The 24,403-nt window shown below is 46.1% G+C and overlaps 1 protein-coding gene across 6 annotated transcripts in view; it reads left to right on the top strand.

The window, feature by feature from the left end:
* Positions 1–19,396, top strand: part of AKAP13 (A-kinase anchoring protein 13) — a 391,580-nt gene extending 372,184 nt beyond the window's left edge. For 5 of the 6 annotated variants that reach the window (XM_023727887.1, XM_023727889.1, XM_023727888.1 and 2 more), the window contains 10 exons: positions 86–267; positions 394–476; positions 3,239–3,433; positions 4,884–5,045; positions 5,493–5,563; positions 6,035–6,079; positions 9,162–9,209; positions 10,796–11,245; positions 13,239–14,617; positions 18,559–19,396. In XM_023727887.1, coding sequence (XP_023583655.1) covers positions 86–267; positions 394–476; positions 3,239–3,433; positions 4,884–5,045; positions 5,493–5,563; positions 6,035–6,079; positions 9,162–9,209; positions 10,796–11,245; positions 13,239–13,640 — 1,638 coding nt within the window. In that variant the 3' untranslated portion in view covers positions 13,641–14,617; positions 18,559–19,396. Of the gene's footprint in view, positions 1–85; positions 268–393; positions 477–3,238; positions 3,434–4,883; positions 5,046–5,492; positions 5,564–6,034; positions 6,080–9,161; positions 9,210–10,795; positions 11,246–13,238; positions 14,618–14,666 lie in introns of all 6 variants that reach the window. The other variant, XM_023727892.1, reaches the window with a different exon arrangement.
* Positions 19,397–24,403: the final 5,007 nt, after the last annotated feature.

Consider the following 24,403-nt stretch of genomic DNA (forward strand, 5'->3'; position numbering starts at 1 on the left):
TAAGATCTTACCTTAGATTGCAGTTGTCCTTAAGAGTTAAAAGTATAACATACATTTCTTATATCTCTCCTCTTCCTCTTTTCAGGACCAGAAATCAACAGTGATCTCTTTAAAGAAGCTGATTGTAAGAGAAGTGGCGCACGAGGAGAAAGGCTTATTCCTGATCAGTATGGGGATGAAAGATCCCGAGATGGTAGAAGTCCACGCCAGCTCCAAGGAGGAACGGAACAGCTGGATTCACATCATCCAGGATACGATAAACACCCTGTAAGTTAGACTCCAGGGCCCACCTTCCCAGACCTCACACTGCCTCTCTGCGATTTCGTCATGGTCTGGCAGTGACCAGAGTAATTAATATCTTAGGAGTTTTTTGTTTTGTTTCGGTTGTTTTAGGAACAGAGATGAAGATGAAGGAATCCCTAGTGAGAACGAGGAAGAGAAGAAAATGTTGGACACCAAAGCCCGGGAATTAAAAGGTAAAGCAGCTGGAAGTGGTCTGAGGCCCTGGCCTGTGGTGTCTGCAGCTGCAGAAGACCTGCTGGTGGTTTTCAGAGCCACTTGCTGCTCCTCAGTCGCAGAGCTGTCCGAGCAGGCCCTCGAAACCAGAGAAGTGAATAGCTTTTCACAGAAGGGAAACCAAACGTGAGCTGACATGGGTTCTGGTAAACAGCGGCTCTAAGGACATGTCTGATACTAGATGAATAGATGAATGCTACTAGGCGAATGTGTCTGCTACTGGATGCTCTCGTCTTAGCAACAGTGTTGTTGGGCCCTGGTGACACTGTATTTTATGTCACAGGAGAATAAGGCAAGATTTATAGTCATAGCTAAGATTAAAACAGGTAGTAGACAAAGGTATTTGAGGGAAAGAATTCTCCAGTTAATCTGTTTTAAACTTCCTGTCAGTCCTCGGCTTTATCTGTTAGGCCCTACCACTGATCTGTGCATTCACAAATGAGTTTTGAGGTATTCCAGGAAGAAGTGTACTTACTGATTCTGTTTAACCACCATTTATTGAGTATCTACTATGTATATAGTCTTGTCAACATCCCTGCAAGACAGATACTCTTATGCCCATTGTACTGATGGGAAATCTGAGGACCACCAGGGCCAAGTGCCCCAGGGCTATATGTCTAGTTAGTGCCAGAGCCAGGATTCTTATCCTCACAGCAAAGCCTGGTGCTGTGCCCTCTGCTGGCTAGCTATTGAGTGTTCCAAAGTAAGTAAAGACTCTGCTTTGGGTAGAAATAAGGCCCAGAGTCAAATAAATGTAAGCACTCAAGGGGTTTAGTTAGTCCTTCAAGCTGTACGGTGATTTTTTTTTTTTTTTTTTATTAGTTTCTGTTTCTATCAGTGAAAGAAAAAAAAAAAGATGGACAGACTTAGACTCGAGCCAGGTTTTGTTATGTTTTAAAACTTCCTCCTTTGAACATTAGTGAGCACCTGGCCAGGCATACTGCTAGGTGCTAGAGATGCAAGGATTCCTGGAACAGAGTCCCTACCCTTGGGAAGCTCATTTCTAGTAAGGGAGAGATACATGAACATCAGGCTGCAGAGAGCTTTTACACCGTAGCACAGATAACGTGCGTGAGGTCCACTAATTCGTCCCATGCTGAATCTCACAGAGACACATGAGCTACATTGGCAAACATTCCACCAGACAAGAAGAATAGTTGTGTGCAAAGGTGAAGAAGGACCTGCCGTCTCTGCCAAGGAATGACAGGTTTGGTAGGCCTAGAGTGTTGGGACCAAGAGATGAGAGATTAAGGTGGGAAGGCACTGGGTCTCGGAAGGCAGCAGAGAGCTTCTGAAGGATTTGACTCAGGAGACTGGTATCATTTTTTTAAAAAAAGAAAAATGTTAACATGCTGAAGCAAATTGAGAATCGCTTGAAGGTGTTGAAGGAGCCACGGGATATGGAAAGAGCAGCTGGGAGGCCCTTGGAATAGGTTACGTGAGACATGGGCCAAGAAGGGCTGAATGAGCGAGAACTACGGCCATCAAACCGGGTACCCTTGACGTGGGCGGAGAACGAAGTCTCTCCCAGGTGTCCAGCTTGGGTAACCTGGAGGAGGAAGATGTGGTTGACCTAGGAAGAAATCACAGGCTAAAGGGAAGAGGTAGGATGGCAAGAATGGAGGAAAGATTGGCTTCTGACATGCTGAGAATGAGACATTCAGTGGAGATGGCCACTGACAGTGGACCAAGTGCTTCCAAAAAACAGAGGTGGATTGGGGATGTTTTGTGAGTTACCAGCACATAGGAAGTCATTGAAGCCATGGAAGTCGATGAGATCCCCAAAAGGAAAATATGAAAAGTATAGAAGACAGTCCATGATGGAACTGAGGGGAACCCAGGGCTTGCATTGCAGATGACAGATCTGTAACTTGCCCTGAGAAGGAATGATAGCAAGAGAACCAGTGATGTCCTCAAAGTGAAGGAGGAAAGCCATCTCAGAAGGAGGGAGTTACAATCAGTGCTGGAAAAGATCAAATTAAAAGACCTCATTGGATTCAGGACAGAGCAGTCAGAGAGGAGTGTGAGACAAAAGCCGGAGAGCAGAGGGTTGAGAGAGAAACAGGAGGTGAGGGAGTGGAGGAGTCCTTGGATGGTGCAATACAGTTAAGGTTGGCAGTTCGAGTCCACCCAGATGCTTCTAGGAAGAAAGGCCTAGTGACCTTTCAGTCAGCCATTGAAAACCCTATAGAGACAGTTCTGCTCTAACACACAAGAGGTCACCGTGAGTTGGGAACGACTTGACGGTAACTGGTTTGATTTGGTTTAAGGGAGTAGAAACAAATGCAGACTTGCCAGAAGACTTGTGGTTCTCTCAAAAATTCCAGTGTTTGCCTAGAAAGACCCAGGATAGGTTTCCACGTAGATATTACAGAACAGAAACTTGATAATGCTACCTTGGTGATTTTTGTTTGTTTGTTTTTTAAAAAGAAAGCAATGTTCTGTCTGGAAACCCTGGTGGCACAGTGGTTAAGAGCTACGGCTGCTAACCAAAAGGTCAGCAGTTCGAATGTACCAGCTGCTCCTTGGAAACCCTATGGGGCAGTTCTACTCTGTCCTATAGGGTCGCTATGAGTCGGAATCGATTCTACTGGCAACGGGGTAACAGGGATGTTCTGTCTTGTCGCTTTCCATAAATCACCACAAGGTGGCGATCACATATTAGTCATCTAATAATATACTAAACAAAATCACAAGACTGTTTTCTCCGTTCACCCTGCAGAACAACTTCAACAAAAGGACCAACAGATCCTACACTTACTGGAAGAGAAGGAGATGATTTTCCGGGATATGACAGAGTGCAGCACTCCATTGCCAGAGGATTGCTCCCCAACTCACAGCTCTAGAATCCTCTTCCGGTCCAACACAGAAGAGGCTCTCAAAGGAGGACCTTTAATGAAAAGTGCAATAAATGAGGGTAATTCACATTCAGCGTTACTAGGGAACACTATGCTAATATTATCTAACAGTTTTTACTTTTTTGTTGTAAAATGAAACACAGATGCAGAAAACTATATAAATATTATCACTTAGTAAATTATCACCCCTTGTAACCACTACCCTGGTCAAGAAATAAAGCTTGGCCATCTACCCTCCGAGCTCCTCATGTACCCTATCCCCATCATATCTCTCTCTGTCCCTTCAAAAGGGACAGGCATTGTGACTTTTTTAGTAATCACTTGCTTGTGTTTTTTTTTTTTATGCCTTAATTGCCTAACTGTTCTTAGATGGAGCCCTGGTGGCACAGTGGTTAAGAGCTCAGCTGCTAACCAAAAGGTCAGCAGTTTGAATCCACCAGTCATTCCTTGGAAATCCTGTGGGGCAGTTCTACTCTGTCCCGTAGGGTCCCTATGAGTCAGAATTGACTCGACGGCAATGGGTTTGGGTTTTTTGTTTTTTGTTTTTTTTCATTCTTTGACACTCTAGTTGAGGCTTGCTTAGGTTTTTTTGGCATAGCTTTTAAGAGTCTTAATTTATAGTCCCCACCATCCTTTTTCCATATGGTTTATCTTTGAAGAATCTGAGCTTTTGACCAGTAGAGTGTCCCACAGTTTGGACTTTATTCATACAGCAGCCGTTCTACTGTCTTCAGTATTTCCTTCAAATTTGCAGCTGGCCCCAAAGGCAATTTCTTGTATAGGATTTGACCTCGATAGTTTTCCATTGTTTATTATTGTGTGAGATAAGATTCTTCAATTTTTTGGAGAAGGCTTTGGTCAGATAGCTTTTCTCACTTCACAAGACTCTTCTGTCGTTTTCATGTAGTGTTTAAATCTATGTGGCTTGTCTTGTGAGCTTCCTGGCTCTCTTTCCCTCCCTTATTCCATCTGGACCTTCTTTTTCCTCTATCTCTGTGGTCCTTGTCCTGCTCAGTTTTTATCCACTCTCAGCACTTCCTCCTTTCTGTGGGGCCCTGCTCTAGAAAAGAACTGTACCTGGTCATATTCAAGACTTAAGGTGCTGAGAGCACTCTAGCTCCTTGAACTCATTTACTATTGGAGGCAGTAAAAACCCTTCCAGTTTTAGTTGCTGTTGTCATATTGGCCCACCTTACTTTCCAGGGAATACCTTTGGGCTACTCCAGAAGCCATGCTCCTTCCAGTAAATCACTCTGCCCTCCCTGTATTATTTCACATTTCCTAGGCCTAATGTAAGTAAATAAGGCTGAAGGTTTAATCTCTAAATTTCCAATAGAATCCAACTAAAACATATACCCTGAGCTTGAGACCCTCCTCTGAGCAAAGGAAGTTACCCAGACACTCTTGGAACTTGCTGATCATGCTTCCGGTCCATATCACGGATTACCATGAAATTTTTTTTCTCATTGAAAGATGAGATGTCAGTTTGGCATGTTTCCTTTTTTCCAGTGGAGATCCTTCAGGGTTTGGTGAGCGGAAGCCTGGGAGGCACACTGGGGCCAGCTGTCAGCAGCCTGATTGAGCAAGAAGGCATGGTCGGCCCTGTTTCCTTGCCCCGGAGAGCAGAGACCTTTGGAGGCTTTGACAGCCATCAGATGAATGCTTCAAAAGGTAAATGATTTTGAACTCCTGTGCTTTCACCACCGATCCTTGACTGTCACACACAACTTAAAAAATGACCTCTGTTCTAGTAGCCCCATTTCCTCTGTCCTGTTCAATCAATGAATGTTTTAGTGAGATCCAAATAATGTAGCTAGCTGCTAAAACACTCAAGAACCTTCGGTCACATTCAGTTTGAGTAATGAAAGAGATTGTCGTGGGATCCCAGCTAAGCTGTAGCTAAAGTAGTATGATACGTGTTTTTTCTCCCTGCCTATGGTTCTTCTCCATCAATAAAATTATTGTTAATGATCATTTACCTGCCACCAGGTGGCTTCCCTTTTTTGGCATTATAATAGAATTCAGAAATATCATACACCTAAGCTATGTATTTTGTATTTTTTTCTTGGCCAGTCTGTTTCACAACTTAAAAATAGTTTGTTTTTTTGGTTCTTTTAGGAGGTGAGAAGGAAGAAGGAGATGATGGCCAAGATCTTAGGAGGACAGAATCGGATAGTGGTCTGAAGAAGGTATTTCTTTCTAAAATATCCTCCAACCTGTTTGGCACATCCCTGTGAAATTCACCACATTTGAAATTATTCCACTTGATCATGTGTTGGGTGCCTGGCTTGCTGTTTTTAATCCCGACTTTATTTTCAGAGGAACGCACATTTTTAAAACAAACAGTACAGTCAGGGGTTCCCACTTGATTGGCCGTTTGGCCTTTCTGGCGTAGAACACTGTGTTTACGTATGCAGCCCTGCCACGCCCTGGCAGGGCCTTAGTTTCATTAAGAGGTTTGTTAAGAGGTTTGTTTTGAATGCTCCAAGCCAACCAGATTGCTTTACTGGCTTCAGTAATGGCCTCAAGGCTTCATTACTTCGCAGTGAGAGGCTATGGTAGGAGAAAATGGGAGGCCACAGCGTAACTTAGAAGCACATTGAGTATAGTTTTTACATTGTGATCTTTTATTTTTTTAATGTGTGTTTTTTGTTTTATAGGGTGGTAACGCTAACCTGGGCTTTATGCTTAAAAGAAACAGTGAGGTAAGGATGTTTGTGCTGTTTAAAAGCAGCCTGTGTTTTACCTTAACCATCATTCACTTAGGAATACTCTTTTGTTTTGCAGTCATAAACAAGATACTCTTGGCTAAAATCTGTACAGTTGTCAGTTTCTTTACCTTTCTTTTTTTCCTAGTCCCAGGGCACCATCTTGGAATTTGACCAGTTAGGGTATTACCTACTAAAATAGCCCGATTCTCTCTCGTCATTGAGAATCCTTTTGTTTTAATCAACTCCTCCTTAAACATTAGGCTGTCAAGTCTAGTTGGGGATTTCTTTTTCAGGCTGAGGCACACTGCACAGAATTTGTAGTAAACCCAATGGCAGAAGCTACAAGTCTGGAACAGGAGAAATTAACTCGTGGGTAATTCTACATAGTAATTTCCTATGCTGCAAGGACTCTGGCGTTTTCTTCTTTGAGAGCTGCTTTTCGCTGAATATGTGTTCCAGCTGTGAAAGTAGCCTTGGTGCCCTCCTAGTTAGGAGTCAGATTCAACGATCCTCACTTTCCCCTTCCTTGAACCCAGTTCCTCTCATCCTGCAGGGTGGTTGCACTTTGTTCACTTGCCCCCTACTCTCCCTGATTCTTTCTTATTAAGTAATCTTGGAGTTTACTAAATAAAAAAAAAATCAAACCAGTTGCCATGGAGTCAATTCCAACTCATGGTGACCCCATATGTACAAAATAGAACTGCTCCATACATAGGGTTTTCAAAAGCTGTGACCTTTCAGGAGCAGATCACCAGGCCTGTCTTCCAAGAAGCCTCCGGGTAGGTTCAAACTGCCACCCTTTCGGTTAGTAGTCAAGTGCTTAACCATTTATACCACCCAGGGACTCCTTGAGGTCACCCATCTCCAAAATTATTTGACTCGAAGCATGTGGTTTTCTGTGTAAGCAGACTGCAACTAGATATAGCTGCGTTTCAGGGTATACTTTTCAAGGATGTTCTTCATGTTTCTTCTTGCTTTTAACATGTTAAATCCCTGAAGAGCTTTGTTTTGAAGTTGTAAATTAAGGAGATCTTTCCCTTTTCCCCCTAAAACATAGAAAGATATTGTTTTATATTTGTTGGCATGGAAGTCTAAATATTGGGATGTCCTGAGGGAATCCCCTTCGATGTTTCTATCCTTAAATGAAGTACACCTGGCCTCACACAGCCTTCTTGCTCCCTGTGTCTGCTGCTTGAAAATGAGCTGTTAGCTAATTTGTCCATTTAGCAACTTCTTCCCCTGTATTTAGAGAGAAGAGTCAGGGTAAGAGATTGTACAAAACCTGTTTGTTTTTCAGGCATGTCAGTACAGATTATATACTGTAGATGGTCAGCTAAAGTCAGCTAGTCTTGTGTAATTTCTTTCTCAGTTTATTAACTTATAAACTTAATGAGGGGTAAAAAGTATTCTCAAAGGAGCTAAGCCTGGTAGTTTAAGTTTTTTAATTTTTTAAGTTTTATAAAAGGAATAGATGTTTATGGTAGAAAATTTGAAGAATGTCTGAAAATCTAAAAATAAAAAAGTTAACATAATCCCACCACTCAGAGATAATTAGTGTTATATATTTGGTGTTCACATTTCCAGCCTTTTTTTTCTACATAGCATATCTTTGTGTGTCTGAGTTCTTGTGTGTATGAATAGTATATAAACAGTTTACACAGTTTGTATCAATACTGCCTCTAGCCTTATTTTTCCTCCTTTTTTTTCTCTTAACACATATTGTAAGCATTTTGTCAGGAGGTAGTTTTACAAAACATGCTGTTTAAAAGCTGTATATAATTACATTGTATACCATGATTTGGAGCCCTGGTGGTATAGTGGTTAAGAGCTCAGCTGCTAACCAAAAGGTCCACAGTTCAAATCCACCAGCTGCTCCTTGGAAACCCTGTAGGGCAGTTCTTCTCTGTCTTATAGGGTCTCTATGAGTGGGAATCGACTTGACAGCAATGGGTACCATAGTTTAATTTTTGCAATAGTTAATTCTTTTTCTGCTTTATGCTTTTTAAATAATGCAGCCAAGAACACCCTTGTACATACATTTTTTTTTACACAGCTCTTTATTTCCTCAAAATGCCAAATTACTCTCTCGAAAGGAGGTTATACAGTGTTTATCACTACCAGTCAGGTGTGAGAGTATTGATTTTCATCTTATGTTCACCAACATTGAATATTACCACTTTTTATTGACGTTTTATTGGTTTGATAACTTCAAATGGTATTTGTTTTATTTTCATTTATTTGATTTCAAATAAGAGTGAATCATTTTTAATAGGTTATTTAATTGGCCTTTTTTATCTCTTGTTTTCCAAATTGTGCCTCTACTAGGGTATATATTTTTTTCTAATTGATATATGAGAGCCTTTTTTAATTACAGATATTTTTCATTTGACTTTCTGTTCAAATTTGACCTTTGCCTTGTGATTTAATTTTACATTTTTACGTAGTAAAATATGGAAAAAAGTTTTCTGTGGTTTTCTTTCATTACTTCTGTGTTTGACAGGCCTTTTCCATTCCAAGATCTGAAAACATTTTCTTATATTTTCTTCTAGCTGTCTTCATGGTTCATTTTTTACACTTAACATTTTAATCCATTTCACTTTTTTTGCTCGAACCGGGCTCTCAACTTAATTTTTCCCAAAGATATAGCCAAGTTTCCTCAGAACAATTTATTGGATATTCTGCCCTTTCCCACTGATAGGAAGTGCTACTTATATACTAAATTCTTATGGTTTGTCTCTGGGTTTTTTGTTCTGTTACGTTGCTATCTATGGCTGCCATTTTTGTGCCAGTCATTGTAAATGATGGAGGTTTTATATTTTATAATACATTTTAGTGTGCGCTGATGTTCCTTCTACACACAGTTTGTTGTGTTTGTTTCTTTGGTCTTATTTTGCTTTTCTTGGGTGCCTATACCTGCTTATTTTCTTTGCTGCTTTCAATTTGAAAACGTTTCATTAAAATGCAAGCACCTGGCCGTATTTTAAGGAAGTTATCTTGTCAAATAACCACTTAGTGTTCTGGATTCCAAGACTCATAAAGTCCCTGGAATGATGTCTCCATTTTGTTTTTTTTACAGGTCATCCAGAGCATTGTTCACCTCCACGAACTTCTTAGCACTTTGCAGGTACATGACTTATCTTTTATTCTTCCATTTGCCTGTTTAAAGGAAAACAGTAAAGGGAGTATTGTTGACCTGGATCTTTGAGATTTATAGGTTGCTTAGGGTAAATGGGGCTCTCATGCTAGGGAAGACTGACTCTCGTGATGAGAAAGGTTATAAAATTTAATGGTTATGGTACCATCTACCTTATTAGAGTAGAACTGATGAAGAAATAGTTGACTACAGGTACTATTTGATAACCATGCCACAAAGCACAGAGGGTGCTAACATGCATTTAGGAGATAATTTCAATCTGGAAAGCCTTTAGTATGATTTAAGTTTACATAGTCCCTGTTTCTATGTGGTATTTGCATAGGGTGGCTGTGAAGTCAGAGTCACTCTAGCAGATCCTGCCAACTATACCAGTTGTGCCAACCAGTCCAGGGAAAATAAGACCACCCACTTTTGAAGGTGAATTGTGTGGTGGATAATAAATCCCACTCTACACGCCAGCTGCATCCTGTGAAAATCTCAGCTTCCCTTCCCTGTTCATTTCTGACCACAGCTGCCCACACAGCTTCTCTGTCTCTCATCCCCAGCCACCCAGGGCTAGATCAGCAGGTACCAGCTACAGTCTCGGGAGCCCACATGATTCCATCCACATTAGACAAGCAGGCCCCCACTACTCCTTTGGGTCATCCTATAATTTGCTGGAATGACTCAGCACTCACAGGAAACACCATCCATAACAGCTTTAATATAACAAAAAGGATACAAATGAAGAGGTGCATGGGGCAGGTCCAGGAGGGTCCCAGTGCAGAGCTTCCATGTCCCAAGAGGACGTACTACCGAGAGCAAATGTTCACTCTTAACCAACCAGGAAGCTCTGTCTGAGGCTCAGGGCTTTTATCAGCCTCACCATGATAAATGGCCATGATAAATTACATCATGCCTCCTGAGGCTTAGTCAGCATCGGGCCGCCAGGCGAGCTTCTGTTCTCGGGCTGCTTATCTGCCTCACTACAGTGGCCATGATAGATTTACATCATGCCTCTTGAGGCTTAGTCGGCACTGGCCCCCAGCTGGTCCCCCTTGGTCTGGTCAGACCCTATTCATTAGCCTCAGGTGCATGTCAGCTCTCAGGAACCCAGAACAAAAGGCCAAATTGCTTTCTGCACCTCACAGTGGCCCTCCCAAAACAGCCACTATTTAGTACTTCCCGGGAATATTCTCAGACTCCGCTCATTTCCTTTCTTGAAGATCTGTTGTTGTTTGTTGTCGTGTGCCCTCTAGTTGATTACGACTCATACAATTCCTATGTCCCCCCACCTCCTACACGCCTGCACACTCACTCACCCTACCCCAGGCAATGCCAGTGACCCCAAACGGCATGTGACCAAGTTTAACCAAAAAACTGAGTTCCTACACGTAGACAATCCTATTTGATAATTGCCAAATTTACCATGGAGCAGCTGGAAGGGTGAGAGGAGAGCTGTAGTCTGTCACAGTGCGTAGTGCTCCCCTCCCTGGTATGGGTCAGGAGGTGGACCAGAAGTTAGCACTCATCCTAGGCCAGAGTTGCATTCTTTCCTCTTCTGCTATCTCCCTCAGGGTGTGGTGTTACAGCAGGACAGCTACATTGAGGACCAGAAGCTGATGCTGAGTGAGCGGGCGCTCACGCGGAGCTCCTCCCGCCCCAGCTCCCTCATCGAGCAGGAGAAGCAGCGCAGCCTGGAGAAGCAGCGGCAGGACCTGGCCAACCTGCAGAAGCAGCAGGCCCAGCACCTGGAGGAGAAGCGCAGGCGGGAGCGGGAGTGGGAAGCCCGAGAGAGGGAGCTGCTGGAGCGCGAGGCCCGGCTGGCCCAGTGGGAGGAGAAGGTGCAGCGTGGGCAGCAGGACTTAGAGAGGGACCGCGAGGAGCTCCAGCAGAAGAAGGGCACATACCAGTACGACCTGGAGAGGCTGCGTGCAGCCCAGAAACAGCTCGAGAGAGAGCAGGAGCAGCTGAAAAGAGACACGGAGCAGCTCAGCCAAAGGCGGATAGAAGGGGACGTATGTCAGGTAATGACGGCATTTTCCCATTTTCGATTGACTTCACTTCTGCCATTCAGAGCCCAGGGACAAAAAGGAGAGGTTTTCTTTACCTGTTACTGGTTTGGCTACTTAAATGACCGATGCTAATTAAGAACCCTCTGTGTATTAAGCACCATAAATAGTAAGCAGAGATACAGATCCTCTTTTTTTTTTTAACAGAATTTTGTTTTACACTGAAAGGGGGGTGGAGAGTGAGTCTTTTTCTCTTTTTTGCATCTCTGAGAGGTTGATGGGGAGAATGGAGATACCTGGGGGTTTTAGCCAAGGAAGTTAGCGGCACTTCCAAGCCAGACTGACACCTCCCGCGGCCCCATCAGCTTCGACTAAAATAGCCTTGGCATGTCTGAGAAAATGAGCAGCCTGTCTGCCCTGGGCCACATGAGAAGTCAGGTGTGGCCCCCACCCTGAAGGAGCCTGTAGCCTGATGGGGAAACACACCAAGAATAGGAACCCCCAGAATGGGCAGTGGCTGCCATCACTCGACAGCAGTAAATGGTTCTGGTGCAAGAGCATTCAAGAGTCCATTTTGTAGGATCCCTGAGGGTTCAATTAGGAAAAAGCCCATCCCAGCAAATGAGTGGGGGGAAGCAACTCCTCTTCTGGGAAGATGATACTCATTCTTGTGGAAATTCTGATATCAGGACTCTGCTTAATTCTTGATTTGCCTTGCTACTGTTGATGAAACCTTTCTTTTTCTGTAGCTTCTGAATCTGTGGGAAGGATTTCAGTTATTCAGCACACTAACTCTGGAGTTTATCTCAGTGATTCCATGGTTGTTCTGGAACATGGACACCCTGTGGCAGATGGAGAGCCCGAGTTCACGCACATCTGCCTGTTTGTGGAAACTCCTGTCATGTTACCATTTGATTGATTGATTGACCCTGGACCATGAAAGAAAATTAAACTGGCATCTTCCAGAGGGGGCAGTTTTAGCTTCCTGTAGAGATTTTCAAATACATGGTGGGGAGCAACAAGTGGTCCCATTTTATGCAACAATGACTGATTCCACCCCGCCCCCACAAAATCAGCTGGGCTGTGGCAAAGGAAGGCAGCGAGGCGACTGAGCACAGACTAGACTGGTCCTCTTCACCTCTGGTCTGCCCTTTGCCTAGAATCTGGGTATAAACTCCACTCTTCCGCTTACCCTCTAACCTGGGCAGGCTCTGACAGTCTCTTTGTCCTGAAGTAATTATCTACCTCCCTGTGTAAATCAGTCTTGACAGAAGCAACTCTCCTTGTTTCTGGGAGTTCTTTTCTGAGCTGCCTCATCAAAGGTGCTATGTCTTAGTTATCTAGTCTGCTATAATAGAAATACCAAGAAGCGTTGGCTTTAACAAACGAATTTATTTTCTCACAGTTTAGAAGGCTAGAAGTCCAAATTCAGGGTGCCAGCTCCAGGGGAAGGCTTTCTCTCTCTGTCGGGTCTGGAGGAAGGTCCTGGCCTCTTTTGAGCTTCTGCTCCTGGGCAAACTTCATGTGGCTTAGTAGCTCTCTTCCCTCGTCTCTGCTTCTCTGGCTTCCTTGTTTAATCTCTTTTATATCTCAAAAGAGATTGTTTTAACACACCCTACACTAATCCTGTCTCATTGACATAACAAAGACAACCCATTCCCAAATGGGATTATAACCAAGTTAGGATTTACAGCACAGACTTCTGGGGGACACAGTTCAATCCATAGCATGCTAGTAATTCTTTATGATGCTGATTTAAGTACACGTTGTAATAAAAATAGTAATGGTATCAAAGGCAGTATTTTTAACACTTGGGTAGCTACTGCCTGGGGGAGAGCAGTAAATGAAACTGAGAAGTTCTGAGCCTTACTCCAGTGAGTTCTCTAGAGCCCTAGAGAGTGGGTAAACCCCCAGCTGACACCAGTGCAGATCAGCCAGCATTTCTTGAGCGGGCGCCGGGGATGCTGCCAACCTCTAAGTTAAAACCCCTTCTCTTGAACATGCGCAGGTCTCACATCAGCATACCAAGACGATGAGGATCCCATCCTTCTGTCCCAATCCTGAGGAGTCCCCTCTACCTTCTGCACCTTCAGTAGTCAAATCAGTGTCACTGGACTCAGAACTTTCAATGTCCCCAAAAAGGAACAGCATCTCTCGGACACACAGAGATAGAACTTTTCACATACTGAGTTCAGCCAGCCAGACAAGCAGAGTACCCGAGGGGTCGAGCCAGACCCCAGTGTCCACCTCCACGTCCGCCCGCCTGTTCGGGTTAGCGAAGCCAAAGGAAAAGAAGGAGAAAAAGAAGAAGAGCAAAGGAGGCCGCCCTCAGCCCGGCGGTGAGTACACACACCCGCCCGCCCCGGGTTCTGAAGAGTGGGGTCTGCGGTTTCAAAAGGGTATATTTTAGGTGAGTGAAGGCTGAATTGTCATACTTCTCAGCAGATCCACTTGCTCTGTTGGATTTAACACGAACTTTAATTCAGCAAACACTGCGCAAAGCAGATTTCACTGTTGAGGCATTTACTGTCCGCTTGAGGAACTGAAACTCACCTAGATGAAGCAAAGCCCTCCCTGTCTTTCTAGGCCTAGTCCAATAATTGGTAATAATAGCCAGCATTTAGTGAGGATGTCCCAGATCTGACTTGATCATCAAAATGGCTGATGGGCTCGGTGATCTGACCCCAGGAGAAATGAGATGGAAGCTCCAAGAGATTCAATAACGTTTTAAAGGCCACAGTGCCCCAGATGAAATCGCACCACATGGGCGCCCAGTTTATGTGCCACTTTTTCTCTGAATCCTTCTCTGTTCTTTCTGGTTGGGATTGATCTCTCCTTTATGTGTGGGAGGCTTAAGAGAAATTAATATTTTCTAGTCCTGTTTAGAAGTATAGAGACTTGGTTGCACAATGGTTAAGCATTCGGCTGCTAACTGAAAGGTCAGCGGTTTGAACCCACCAGCTGCTTCTCAGGACAAAAGACCTGGCGAACTGCTCCCATAAAGATCACAGCCTCAGAAACCCTGTGGGGTAGTTCTCCTCTGTCAGTTGGGGTCACTGTGAGTCAGAATCACCTCTACAGCACACAACAGCCTTTAGAAATATAAGTTCTAGTGTATAAGTGAGGTAAAGAGAGAATAGGTAGTGAAGGATATCACCCAGGACCTCAGTTACTCAGTCAGTTAGGACACCCAGTGAGCTGTTTCAGAGAGTTCATTGCTGTCACATGGGGTCGCTAGGAGTCGACAGCACCTGACAACAGTAACGTGCCTAAAAGAGTATATCACATTTCAGAGCGTTCATTGCCCACACACCCCGGCCATCTGCCTGCATCACAGAAGATTTGACTTGGGCGAGACGGTGGGGAGCTTAAATGAACAACTTTTAGGTCAGTTTTTTCCAAATTTCTTCTTTATCCTTGGTTTACACTTTTCCAGATGGCCCTGCATCTGAAGTACCAGCAGAGGGCGAAGAGATCTTCTGCTGACCTGCTTCCTCTCTGCTGAGGCAGCCGCCTCCTGCTCTGTGCTCACCAGCTCCCTCTCCCACTGTCCCTGTGTGCGCTGGCCTCTTACGTGTACACCCACCCATCTCCAGTGCCGAGTCCTTCTGTGCTTCCAGGTCCTGGATGAGAAGGAGCGAATGGGCTGGAGTGTCCGGGTGGAGAAGGAGGCCCAGACTGCTTTGGCCATGATTTGAGACTGCCGAGGGCACAAGGGCGGGGGCTGGCTTTATTAAGGATGTTACACTGCAAGTGGCTACCCCCAAAGTACCGGTGATGGTTTTGGACACCGCAGGAATTTCTACCCCTAAAGGCTAAAAGAATGTTTCCCAGTGAGGTCTAAGCCTCTGACACTCTTTCATTTAACGGGATACAACCAAAATGAAGCAGTTTGGACTTGTTCTGTACACAGGGGGGTTGTCAGAGTTAACGCACAGTCTGCAGCAGACGTCTGGCCAGCTTCGCTCAGCCCAAGAGGGACCTCCTGGCACCAGTCAGGTGCATGCGGATGTTAAGTATTTCACATGGTAGTTCTCAGAGTTTGGTTTCCCTTTACGCCCTCCCAGGGCACACTTCACCTCTTCTTTTGCATGTATTTCCCATTTCATTTTAGAGGGGATGACAAACATTTGTGAAAGCCAGTAAGAAAAGACTTGGTGTGTGTAAGAAGCATAGGAGCTGTACCACCTTGATCTCGGTGTTTCAGGTACTTCAAAAAAGTATCTAATTTCATCATCAGATCCTGAAGAAATCATATATTGGCCTTCCAAGATTGTTCCCACCTATTCTGGGCACAGATGAGGTAGAGAGACCCCTGTGGTTTGTCACTTTCTGGTTGTCACTGACCATTCAGAAGTGGCCGCGGCCTTTTGGCAGTCTTCCTGAGCCCAGTCACAGTCCCCCACAGGCCCTCTCTAGGGGAGCACACCTCCACTCCCGTTACTCCCCAGCCTGGCTGGCCCAGCTCCTGATGTTCCCACCACTGTCCCAGGACAACTGGCTGAGAAGTAGGTCTGGGTGAAGGTGTTACACCCTTGTGTACGGGTTTCCACCAGTACAGACCGAGAGAAGAGCTGGACCAGAAGGTGGGGCTGGGGAAGTTCTCATTCTCCTTCAGGAGGCCATGGCAAAATTGGCTTTTTTACACCATTTAAAACCTCTGAAGGTCTGCTGATAATTAGTTGTACCCTACCCCTGTGAGGATGTCACAAATGCTGCCCTGTTTTTTGTTTTGTTTCCTTTTCTCTTCTCCCTCTTTCCGCTTTGTGTTGGTCTTCATTTGCTTGAGACTTCTACCCAGCTGGTTTGTGCGGGTCAGTTCATCGGTGATGTTCTCTTGTGAACGACAGCAGCCTCTGAGAGCCCCTCTCCTTGCTGCACTCGGCACTGATCATGAGGGGAGACCATGGGAAATTCTGTGCTTCACTTGTGGCCTTTGACTCCGCGTTTTGCCCCTCAGGCACATGGGGCTTTGAACCGTACTTTTAAAAAACAAACGAAAAAAATCTGTAACATGGTGCTTGTTGATGAATTGCAAGCTGGCCTTGCAGATGGAGACATTTATCTTTCAGTTTATTTGAAAGAGGTCTGGTTTAAAATTTTTAGCGTAGATTTGTTTTATTTATTTTGTGTGTGTATTGTTTTCAGGATTATCATACTAGCCCAACGGTTTAGACTAATCAATGCAGACTGAGGTGGCAGCCAGCACCTCTTCCTCCTCAGTGACTTTCCAAGTGCCTGGATGGCCCAGATGAAAAGGAAGGGCCAGGGGCGGGGTCTGTACCCTTGCCCCGACTCCCACCCACCTCGGTCTTTTATGAAGGGATGTCTTCTTGCTTGTTTGAGAATTCAAGAAACTTGCCACCTGTGAGTTACATTTGCCTGTTTTTGTCTTGGAGTTTTCTTTCCCATCAGAAATAGACTTAAAAACAGAATTGGCTGATTTTCTTTTGGAACCATGATGCACCCCTTGCCCCCCATCAAGACCCTAAACAGCAGAAAGTTAAGTTGCTTCCTCCCACCACTCCTTACAACTCCAAGTTACAGCTAACCCTGTTATGGCTTCCGTCTGCTCTGCCCCAGAGCCTAGCGGGAAGGGCAGTATTGAATCAGACTGGCATGTCGCCTTCCTCTGCAGGCGAGGGGCGGGTGACCCTGTTCTCCAGGTTTACACCAGTGCGGGGTGAGTGCTGACGAGCTGAGCGCTGCCCTCACACAGCTTCTTGCTGTGGAGACGGTTTAAGTTTCTGTACACTGCTGCACAGCTCAATGTGGACTTTAAAGTGTCTCTTACTCCCAGCTATCATGTGTAATTTGTTTGGGTGGTGGTTTTTAAAAATGGAGATTTCACCTCCACCCATACCCCACTAATTGAAAACCATTTGGTCAGGTTCTAGTTGGACAATCTTAGAATCAGAACTTTCTGCATTCGCCCAAGCTGCATTCAGGAATCTCATCAGCGGTGGAGAAGAGAGCCACTTTCCTCGAACTGTGCTTTTGTGTCGTACAAGTGTCATCTCTCTCCACCTTTGGAACTGAACCCAGTGGGATTGCATTGTCATGCTTCGGGAATTCCCTGGGATTGTCGCTGCCTGTGCTTCTGCTTGTGACCTTGAGGACTGTGCTGGTTACTGAGTCTACAGCCCTGTTGCCTTTCTCCTCCGTGAGAAGGGGTAGTTGTCTTGGTTGTGACTCAGATCCAATTCCCTGGTGTCTTTCTCCATGCTGGGAAGCCATGTTTCTCCACCAAGCTGGAGAAATCAGATTCCTGAAATTGTGCTGAAGTTTTGGAGGGTGGTCGGTGACACTCCCCTAGAGCCCTAGAATCTCGCAAACCCCATGGAAGGAGATGTGTCTTCCCTCAAGTCCAATCATCTCAGTGTTTCATCCCAGGGGTGACGTGCACTTTAGTTGCTCTCGTAAGTTGGCTTCATTTCTGAGACAAACATACTGTTTTCTTCTTTGAAAACGGAGAGAGTTAAGAACAAGCGAATTGCCATAGATAATTCAACCTTTGCCAACATTCCATCCTGCCCCCATGAGAGCTCTCTGTGAGAAAGAAATCCCTATTAAGACTCTTTTTTTTTTTAAGGTACGAATCTTACCTTTTTTTTCTCTCTTATGTCTCAGGGTGATACCACTAAAAGTTGTTCCTTTGCTAATTTTCTTCCTTTTTGTTATTTCGCGAGGCCTCAGTATCAGTGGTAAGCACAAACTTTTGTGACCCTTCGGATTTTGTTTGTACCTTTATTTGAGAGGGTGGGTATTATCATGTAGGGGTTTAATAGAATAGGCCCTTCCTTAAATGAAGGGTGAAACCATAACCTTATAGGCCAGAAATTGCTATCCATCGGAGTGCTTTATATTTCATTCTTTTGTCTCTAAGATTCTTTTTTCACATAGCCAGTTCTTTCTTGCCAAGGATTTAGTATTTGCATGGAAGCTGAAGTGTCTTCTAACATTGCGGTGTGGCCAGCTGTGTCCCAAGGATAGCCAAGCCCAGCTTCCTAGCCAAGGCAGTCCTGATGAATGGGCTTCCATGGCCATAAAGAAGGTGGCTGTGAGGTGACAGAAGACAGTGCAAAACTGTTTGACCCTGCATGCTTGGACACCCTGTGAATCTGGAAGCCTAGAAAACCCCTGTAGATGAAACGGTAGTGACAGCTGGCGGAGAGCTGTGTGCCTTGCTCCCTCCAGCAGGGCCACCTGGACATCTGCTGAGGCCCTGGGGGTTGTGTCCCAGCCTTGCACTGCTGCCCTGATGTATCCTCAGAGACAAGAAAGCAACGAGTTGTTTGATTCTTTTTTTTTTTTCTTTTTCAATCTAGCATAACATTCCTCGTTATCTAGAGTTTTGGAATCTACTGCCTGCTGGCCAGGTTTTTAAAATGAAAAGTATTTTAATGCTGCCATAAAAGGAAAAAAAAAAAAAAAAAAGGAAGCGAAATCAAAGGTATCCTTCCGTGTACTTATCTAATTTAATTTGTCAAAAGATTGACAGGCCATGAATTATTTCTCCATCTCGCTAAGGTTTAAAGACGGGCAAACCCCACTGGCTAAGAGCTCTCCTGCCAAGTGCATTGCAGCCTGTTCTAGAAATCCAAGCTGAAACCCAGCCTGTGCTGTGGGCTCCTGACCACCAAACTTACCAGGAACCAGAGGGCACCTGCCACTCCCTCACTTATGCGGAAAGCACAGCACTGCCTTCACTCCGATTTTCACCCAGCTTAACCTTCCCTGTACCTTTTGTGACCATCCGTCAGGGATGGACAGTGCAAAAGCAACCGACCAGGGACACACGTGTTCAGTGAGTTTGCCTGTAGTTGAAGTTTAGCCTTGTGGTTTCCTGTGTTTTGTGTAACCCATGTAGGGGGCACTCAGTGTAAGACGCTAGGACGTGCAGGAGGGTGATTGTACACCTCATACCTCTGCTTTCATGTTTTGTTTTCAAATGCTATATGAACATTTCTGTGCTAAATTCTATTAAAGAAAGAGATGGGTTAAAACCCACATGCTGTATATTAATTTGTAATTATGTACAAAGTGAAGCAGTTTTAAACTGTAAAGATTTTTTTCAGTGTGTTTTCTGGAATTTTGCCATAACATACTGGCTTTGTATTTTATTTATCTTCCTTTCTAGTTATCAGCTTCAAACTCTTGTAAAGTCCCCCTCAAACCCTTTCAAAAAAAATAAATAAAATTCTTGTCTCGATTGTTGCTGTGATTTATTCTTGTCCCTTTGGGCTTCTTTGAGAGATTCCCAAGATATTCTGGGTTTCTGGAAAAGGTGATGTGTCCCCGCCCCCCCCCACCCCTTTATTCTGAGGGGAACCTTCTCTCCAACGCTGCCTCCATTAGAGAAATGTTGATTTCTGTACATGCAGGAACAGAAGTTTCCCTGGGGGGTCCTAAGAATATTCTTACTCTACCCTGGAGTTTAGACCCCAAACCCTGAGGCTGATTGATTAATTTCCTGGAAGTCACAGAATTTTTGCAAAGCCAAAACTGTTTCTAGATAAATCCGTGCAGGAGTTTGCTATAGATTCTAGTATGTCAAAAAGGTTAATGTTTGTTTTTCATTGTCAACTTCTCCTCCCACCCCACCTCCAAACAAGACCAACTGCCAAAAGCTAATTCAGGAAGAAAACGCTGTTTGCAGGTAGCTCCATAAGGATGGACTGGACCTGATCTCAATGCAGGGTCCGCTGTAGAATGGAAATATGCAGGACAAATGGTTACTGACCTGCCTGCAGGAACTGTGGCTTCCTCTCCTAAACTGCTGACTTCCTACTTCCCCAAGTCTGCCCTTACTGTACCTAGAAAAAGACCCTTAAATCCAACTGGATGCTGGAGAGCCGTGCAGCGTGGTGTAATGCAAAGAACATAGGCAAAGCTGGGATCCAGTCCCAGGTCCCTGCCTCCCCTCTCCCCAACCCAAGTGCACAGAAGAAAGCCTTGGCACAGTGCCAAGTCGCTTCCCTTTTTCTGTAAACTTGGAAGTGCACACATTTCTTCACCGAGCCTTTTGTAGCCCTGGCAATAGTTGCCTCCCTGCGAGCCAGAGAAACACTGGTCTCTTTTCACCCACTCGATACCCTTTGCAGCCACTGCAGCTCCTATGCCTCTGAATAGCCCTGCTTGGCCTGGCTCAGGGTAGCATCCAGTCCCCCAAGACACCCTCAGCAGGGCAAGAAGAGTAATTCCCACAGCCTCCTTGACTCTCCACTGTGGTTGGTTCTGAGCCAGGGGTAGGGGAGCTGCTCTCTGGGATGCCTGAAGACCGAGAAGGTTCCATCCTTCTCTTCCAGAAGAAACGCAAAGGCACAAAGCACAGACGGCTCCCAGAATCCTAGATGCCATTCCCTGGGCACATTGAGCTCTACCAGCTCCTGAGGGAAACTTGTGCCCAGAGCCTTGGCTCCACACAAAACTAACCAGGTGGTTTCTGTAAAATGGCAGCTTTCTGTTTGAGGCCCCTGCCCCACCCACCCCCAGGGAGAGCCTGTGGGCTGTGGCAGCCACCTATTTATTAACTGGCTTAGGTGGGTCTGCAGCAAAAGCTCTGCCCAGAAAGAAAATGCAGGTAATAATCCAACAAAACAGAGATCTGAACCAGAATACAGGAAGAAAACTAGGAAGCTGCAAAAACGGGCCAGGCAAGGGTCTGCAGATGAGGGAAGAAATGCAGGCTGAGTTCCTCCTTGGATGTGGAACCCAGGCGGGCGGAGATGCCAAAAGGGCAGTTGCTGCCCAGTCGACTCCGACTCATGGCAACTCATGTGTCAGAGGAGAGCTGTGCTCCACAGGGTTTTCAGTGGCTGATTTTTTTATAGATCACCAGGCCTTTCTTCTGAGGCACCTCTGGGTGGATTCAGACAGCCAGCCTTCCGGCTGCAACATGTTTAACCATTTGCACCCCCAGGGAACTGCCAAACTCAGCTGCAGAGTATTAGAAATAAGATGGGGAACTCCTTCCACGGAGGACGACCCGTCACCTCCCACTAGTGCAGCCTGGGGACTGTCTATTCCTGCACGCTCACCACAGTTCTCAGGAGATTTTGTTGTCCTTAAAACAGCCCCCCTTTCTTCAGGTGCATAGCCTCAAGGTTCTAGCCCTGCTCCCCAGAGGGTGTCCCTGAGGCCTGAGAGGAGTCGTATGGGATGGGGGGCAGGGAGGAAGTAGGGATTTGGGAAGAAGTGTGCCCCAGATTTCAGGAATGTGGGTCACAGGGCCCCACTGCCTTCCCTCTGTGCCAGTGTGGTGCCCATGACCCGGCTCCTCCCCCACCCCCCACACAGTCCCTAGCAGCGCTTAGTATCCCAGTTACAGCCTCGACTCTTCCCCAGGCCCCTGCCTGGCCTCCCTCTTTCATATGCTAATTGATTGCTCAACACAGCTATTAATAGTCCAGCCGAAGTTTGGGCTACTCCTGCCAGGCGCCTTTGTGAAACTTTCCTTCTTCCTGGGAAACTCTGTCTGGACCCGTCGGGGGTGGGGACCCAGGACAGCACACGTGGGAGAATTGGCATGGGGGAGGGGAGCTCCTAAAATGCCTGCTTGGAACGCACTAGCTAAGAGCCAGCTGCTTTTCTTCGCCTTCCTCCCTCAGCTCCCCCTTCCTTCAAGTGGTCCTGAACTCCCTTCTCCACTCCTCCACCGCTCCCAGCCCCGCTTCGGAGCTGGAGCTGGGCGGCCGCCTGGACACCCTCACTTCTTTGCTAGCCTGGCCTTGGAACACCGGTCATCTGACACAACGCTTCCTGCACCAACGCAAGCCCGGCCGGGGCGTGAGGAGCTGGGTGGGGGGCAAGCCAAGGTCCCACTCTATCTGGGAGGACTGTGGACAAAGGCGGTGGAAGCGTAGGGGAGCAAAACAGTGAGCACAGGCTCTGGACCAGAGAGCCTGAGCCCACACTCCACCCTGCCATGTCATAGCTGAGCAACCTCGGACAAGCTACTTAACCTCTCTGTGTCTCCTCTCTTTCAGAAGGTGGCGATATCTGCCTTGCAGACTATGATGATTAGATGCGATGAGGAATATTTATTGCTGGAGACAGGGCCCAGCAAACACTTCTTAAAGCACGCTAGCTGCAGAAGCTGCCTGTCATGGCAGTGGTGGTGGTGTTTGTTGTTGTGGCAGCTGCTGTTGAGCTGGGCTAGCTCATGGCGACCCCATGCACAATGGAACGAAACACTGCCCAGTCCTGTGCCATCCCCATGACTGACTCGTTGTGGATTGGACCATTGGCTGATTTTCATAAGTAGATCTCCAGGCCTTTCCTCCTAGTCTGTCTTAGTCTGAAAGTTCCACTGAAACCTGTTCAGCATCATAGCAACACACAAGCCTCCACTGACAGACGGGTGGTGGCTGCTCATAAGGTGCATTGGCTGAACCCGGGTCTCCCGTGTGGAAGGCGAGGATTCTACCATTGAACACGGCCATGCCCAGGCCACATCTGAGACAGATTACATCAGGGTTTTTGGGGTGGGGCCCAGGCATCCAGATTTTTACTGCTCCCCAGGTGATTCTGGCATGTAGCTGAGGTTGGATGATGCTACTCAGCCCTCATCTTCTCTCCCAGCCCCTGATCCAGAGCTTCCCTTTACATGGAGCCAGCTCTGTGTCTGATGAAAGCCTGAGTTTTGTAGACCCAGGGCTCCAGGCCCGAAGGATGACATCTCCTTGGGGCTTTGGGTCCCACCGGCATCTACCAAGCAGCAGAGTAAACATGAGGCAGAAGGGGACAGAAGCAGTGCCCAAAGGAGGAGCAGAGTCCCAGAGGGACTGGTCCTGGGCGTGAGAAACAATCCAGGGGCCTCCAGAAGCAATAAGGGTGGTGGGCCGAGAAGACAGGGGCACCCATCCCACTCTGGTTGGGCTGGGCCAATCTCTGCTAGCCCACGCATTGCCTGCAAGTCCCAGATTCTGGTGCCAACCTCTAGCCAAATTACCCCCAGGATGCTAGACCGTCACCTCCCCCAGCTCCAGCCCCACCTGCCCTTTCATGCCCACAGCCTCTCCCATCCACCCTTTCTCCCAGACTGGTATCAGACACTCCTCTGCAAGGGTATGGTCTTAACGTTTAAGCTGTGTTTGTTATTTAATATTTAATTCGTGTTCCCTGAAGAACACATGGGAAATACTGAGATTTATTTTTAAACACTTTTAAACACCTATTAAAAAAACAAACAAAACCCATTGCCATTGAGTCGACTGCGACTCATAGCGACCCTGCAAGACAGAGCAGAACTGCCCCATAGGGTTTCCAAGGCTGTAATCTTTATAGAAGCAGACTACCACATCTTTCTCCCGTGGAGCGGCTGGTGGGTTCAAACTCCCTACCTTTTGGTTAGCAGCCAAGCGCATTAACCACGGTGCCACCAGGCTTCCCTATAATCCCATCACCCAGAGCAAACTATCAATTAACATTTCATTGTTGTTGTTAGGTGCCATGGAGTCAGTTCCAACTCATAGCAACCCTATGTGCAACGAGACACTGCCCGGTCCTGTGCCATCCTCACAATTGTTGCTGTGTTTGAGCCCATTGTTGCAGCCACTGTGTCAATCCATCTCATAAAGGGTCTTTTTCACTGACCCTCTACATTATCAAGCACAATGTCCTTCTCCAGGGACGGGTCCCTCCTGATAACATGTGAGAGGAAGTCTTGCCATCCTCGCTTGTAAGGAGCACTCTGGCTGTACTTCTTCCAAGATGGATTTGTTCATTTCATTAACATACCCAATGTTTTCTGTGTATACATGTGTCTTAGGCTGGGTTCTCTAAAGAAGCAAAACCAATAAAGTGCATAAGTATATATATAAAGATTTATATCAAGGAAATGGCTCACGTGGTTGTAGAGGCTGGAACGTCCCAAGTCCATGGGTCAGGACAGAGACTTCTCCTGATTCACGTAGCCACAGGGGCTGGTGAACCCAAAATCGGCAGTTCAGAGAGCAGGGCTCTTGCTCACAGGCTGTGAAAATAGAGGAATCCCAAGATCAGCAGGCAAGATTGTAGGTAAGCAGCTAGTGCAAGTCCCAAGAACCGGAGGTCAGACGAACAGGAGCCAGCTGCAGGAGCCAGCGCGAGCAAAAAGCCCATGAGCCTTGCCAAAATGTCCACTTACATTCAATGCAGGCCACACGCCCAAGGAAATTCCTTTTCAACTGA

This window comes from Trichechus manatus, unplaced genomic scaffold, assembly GCF_000243295.1.
Source record: "Trichechus manatus latirostris isolate Lorelei unplaced genomic scaffold, TriManLat1.0 scaffold00019, whole genome shotgun sequence".
Taxonomy (NCBI): domain Eukaryota; kingdom Metazoa; phylum Chordata; class Mammalia; order Sirenia; family Trichechidae; genus Trichechus; species Trichechus manatus.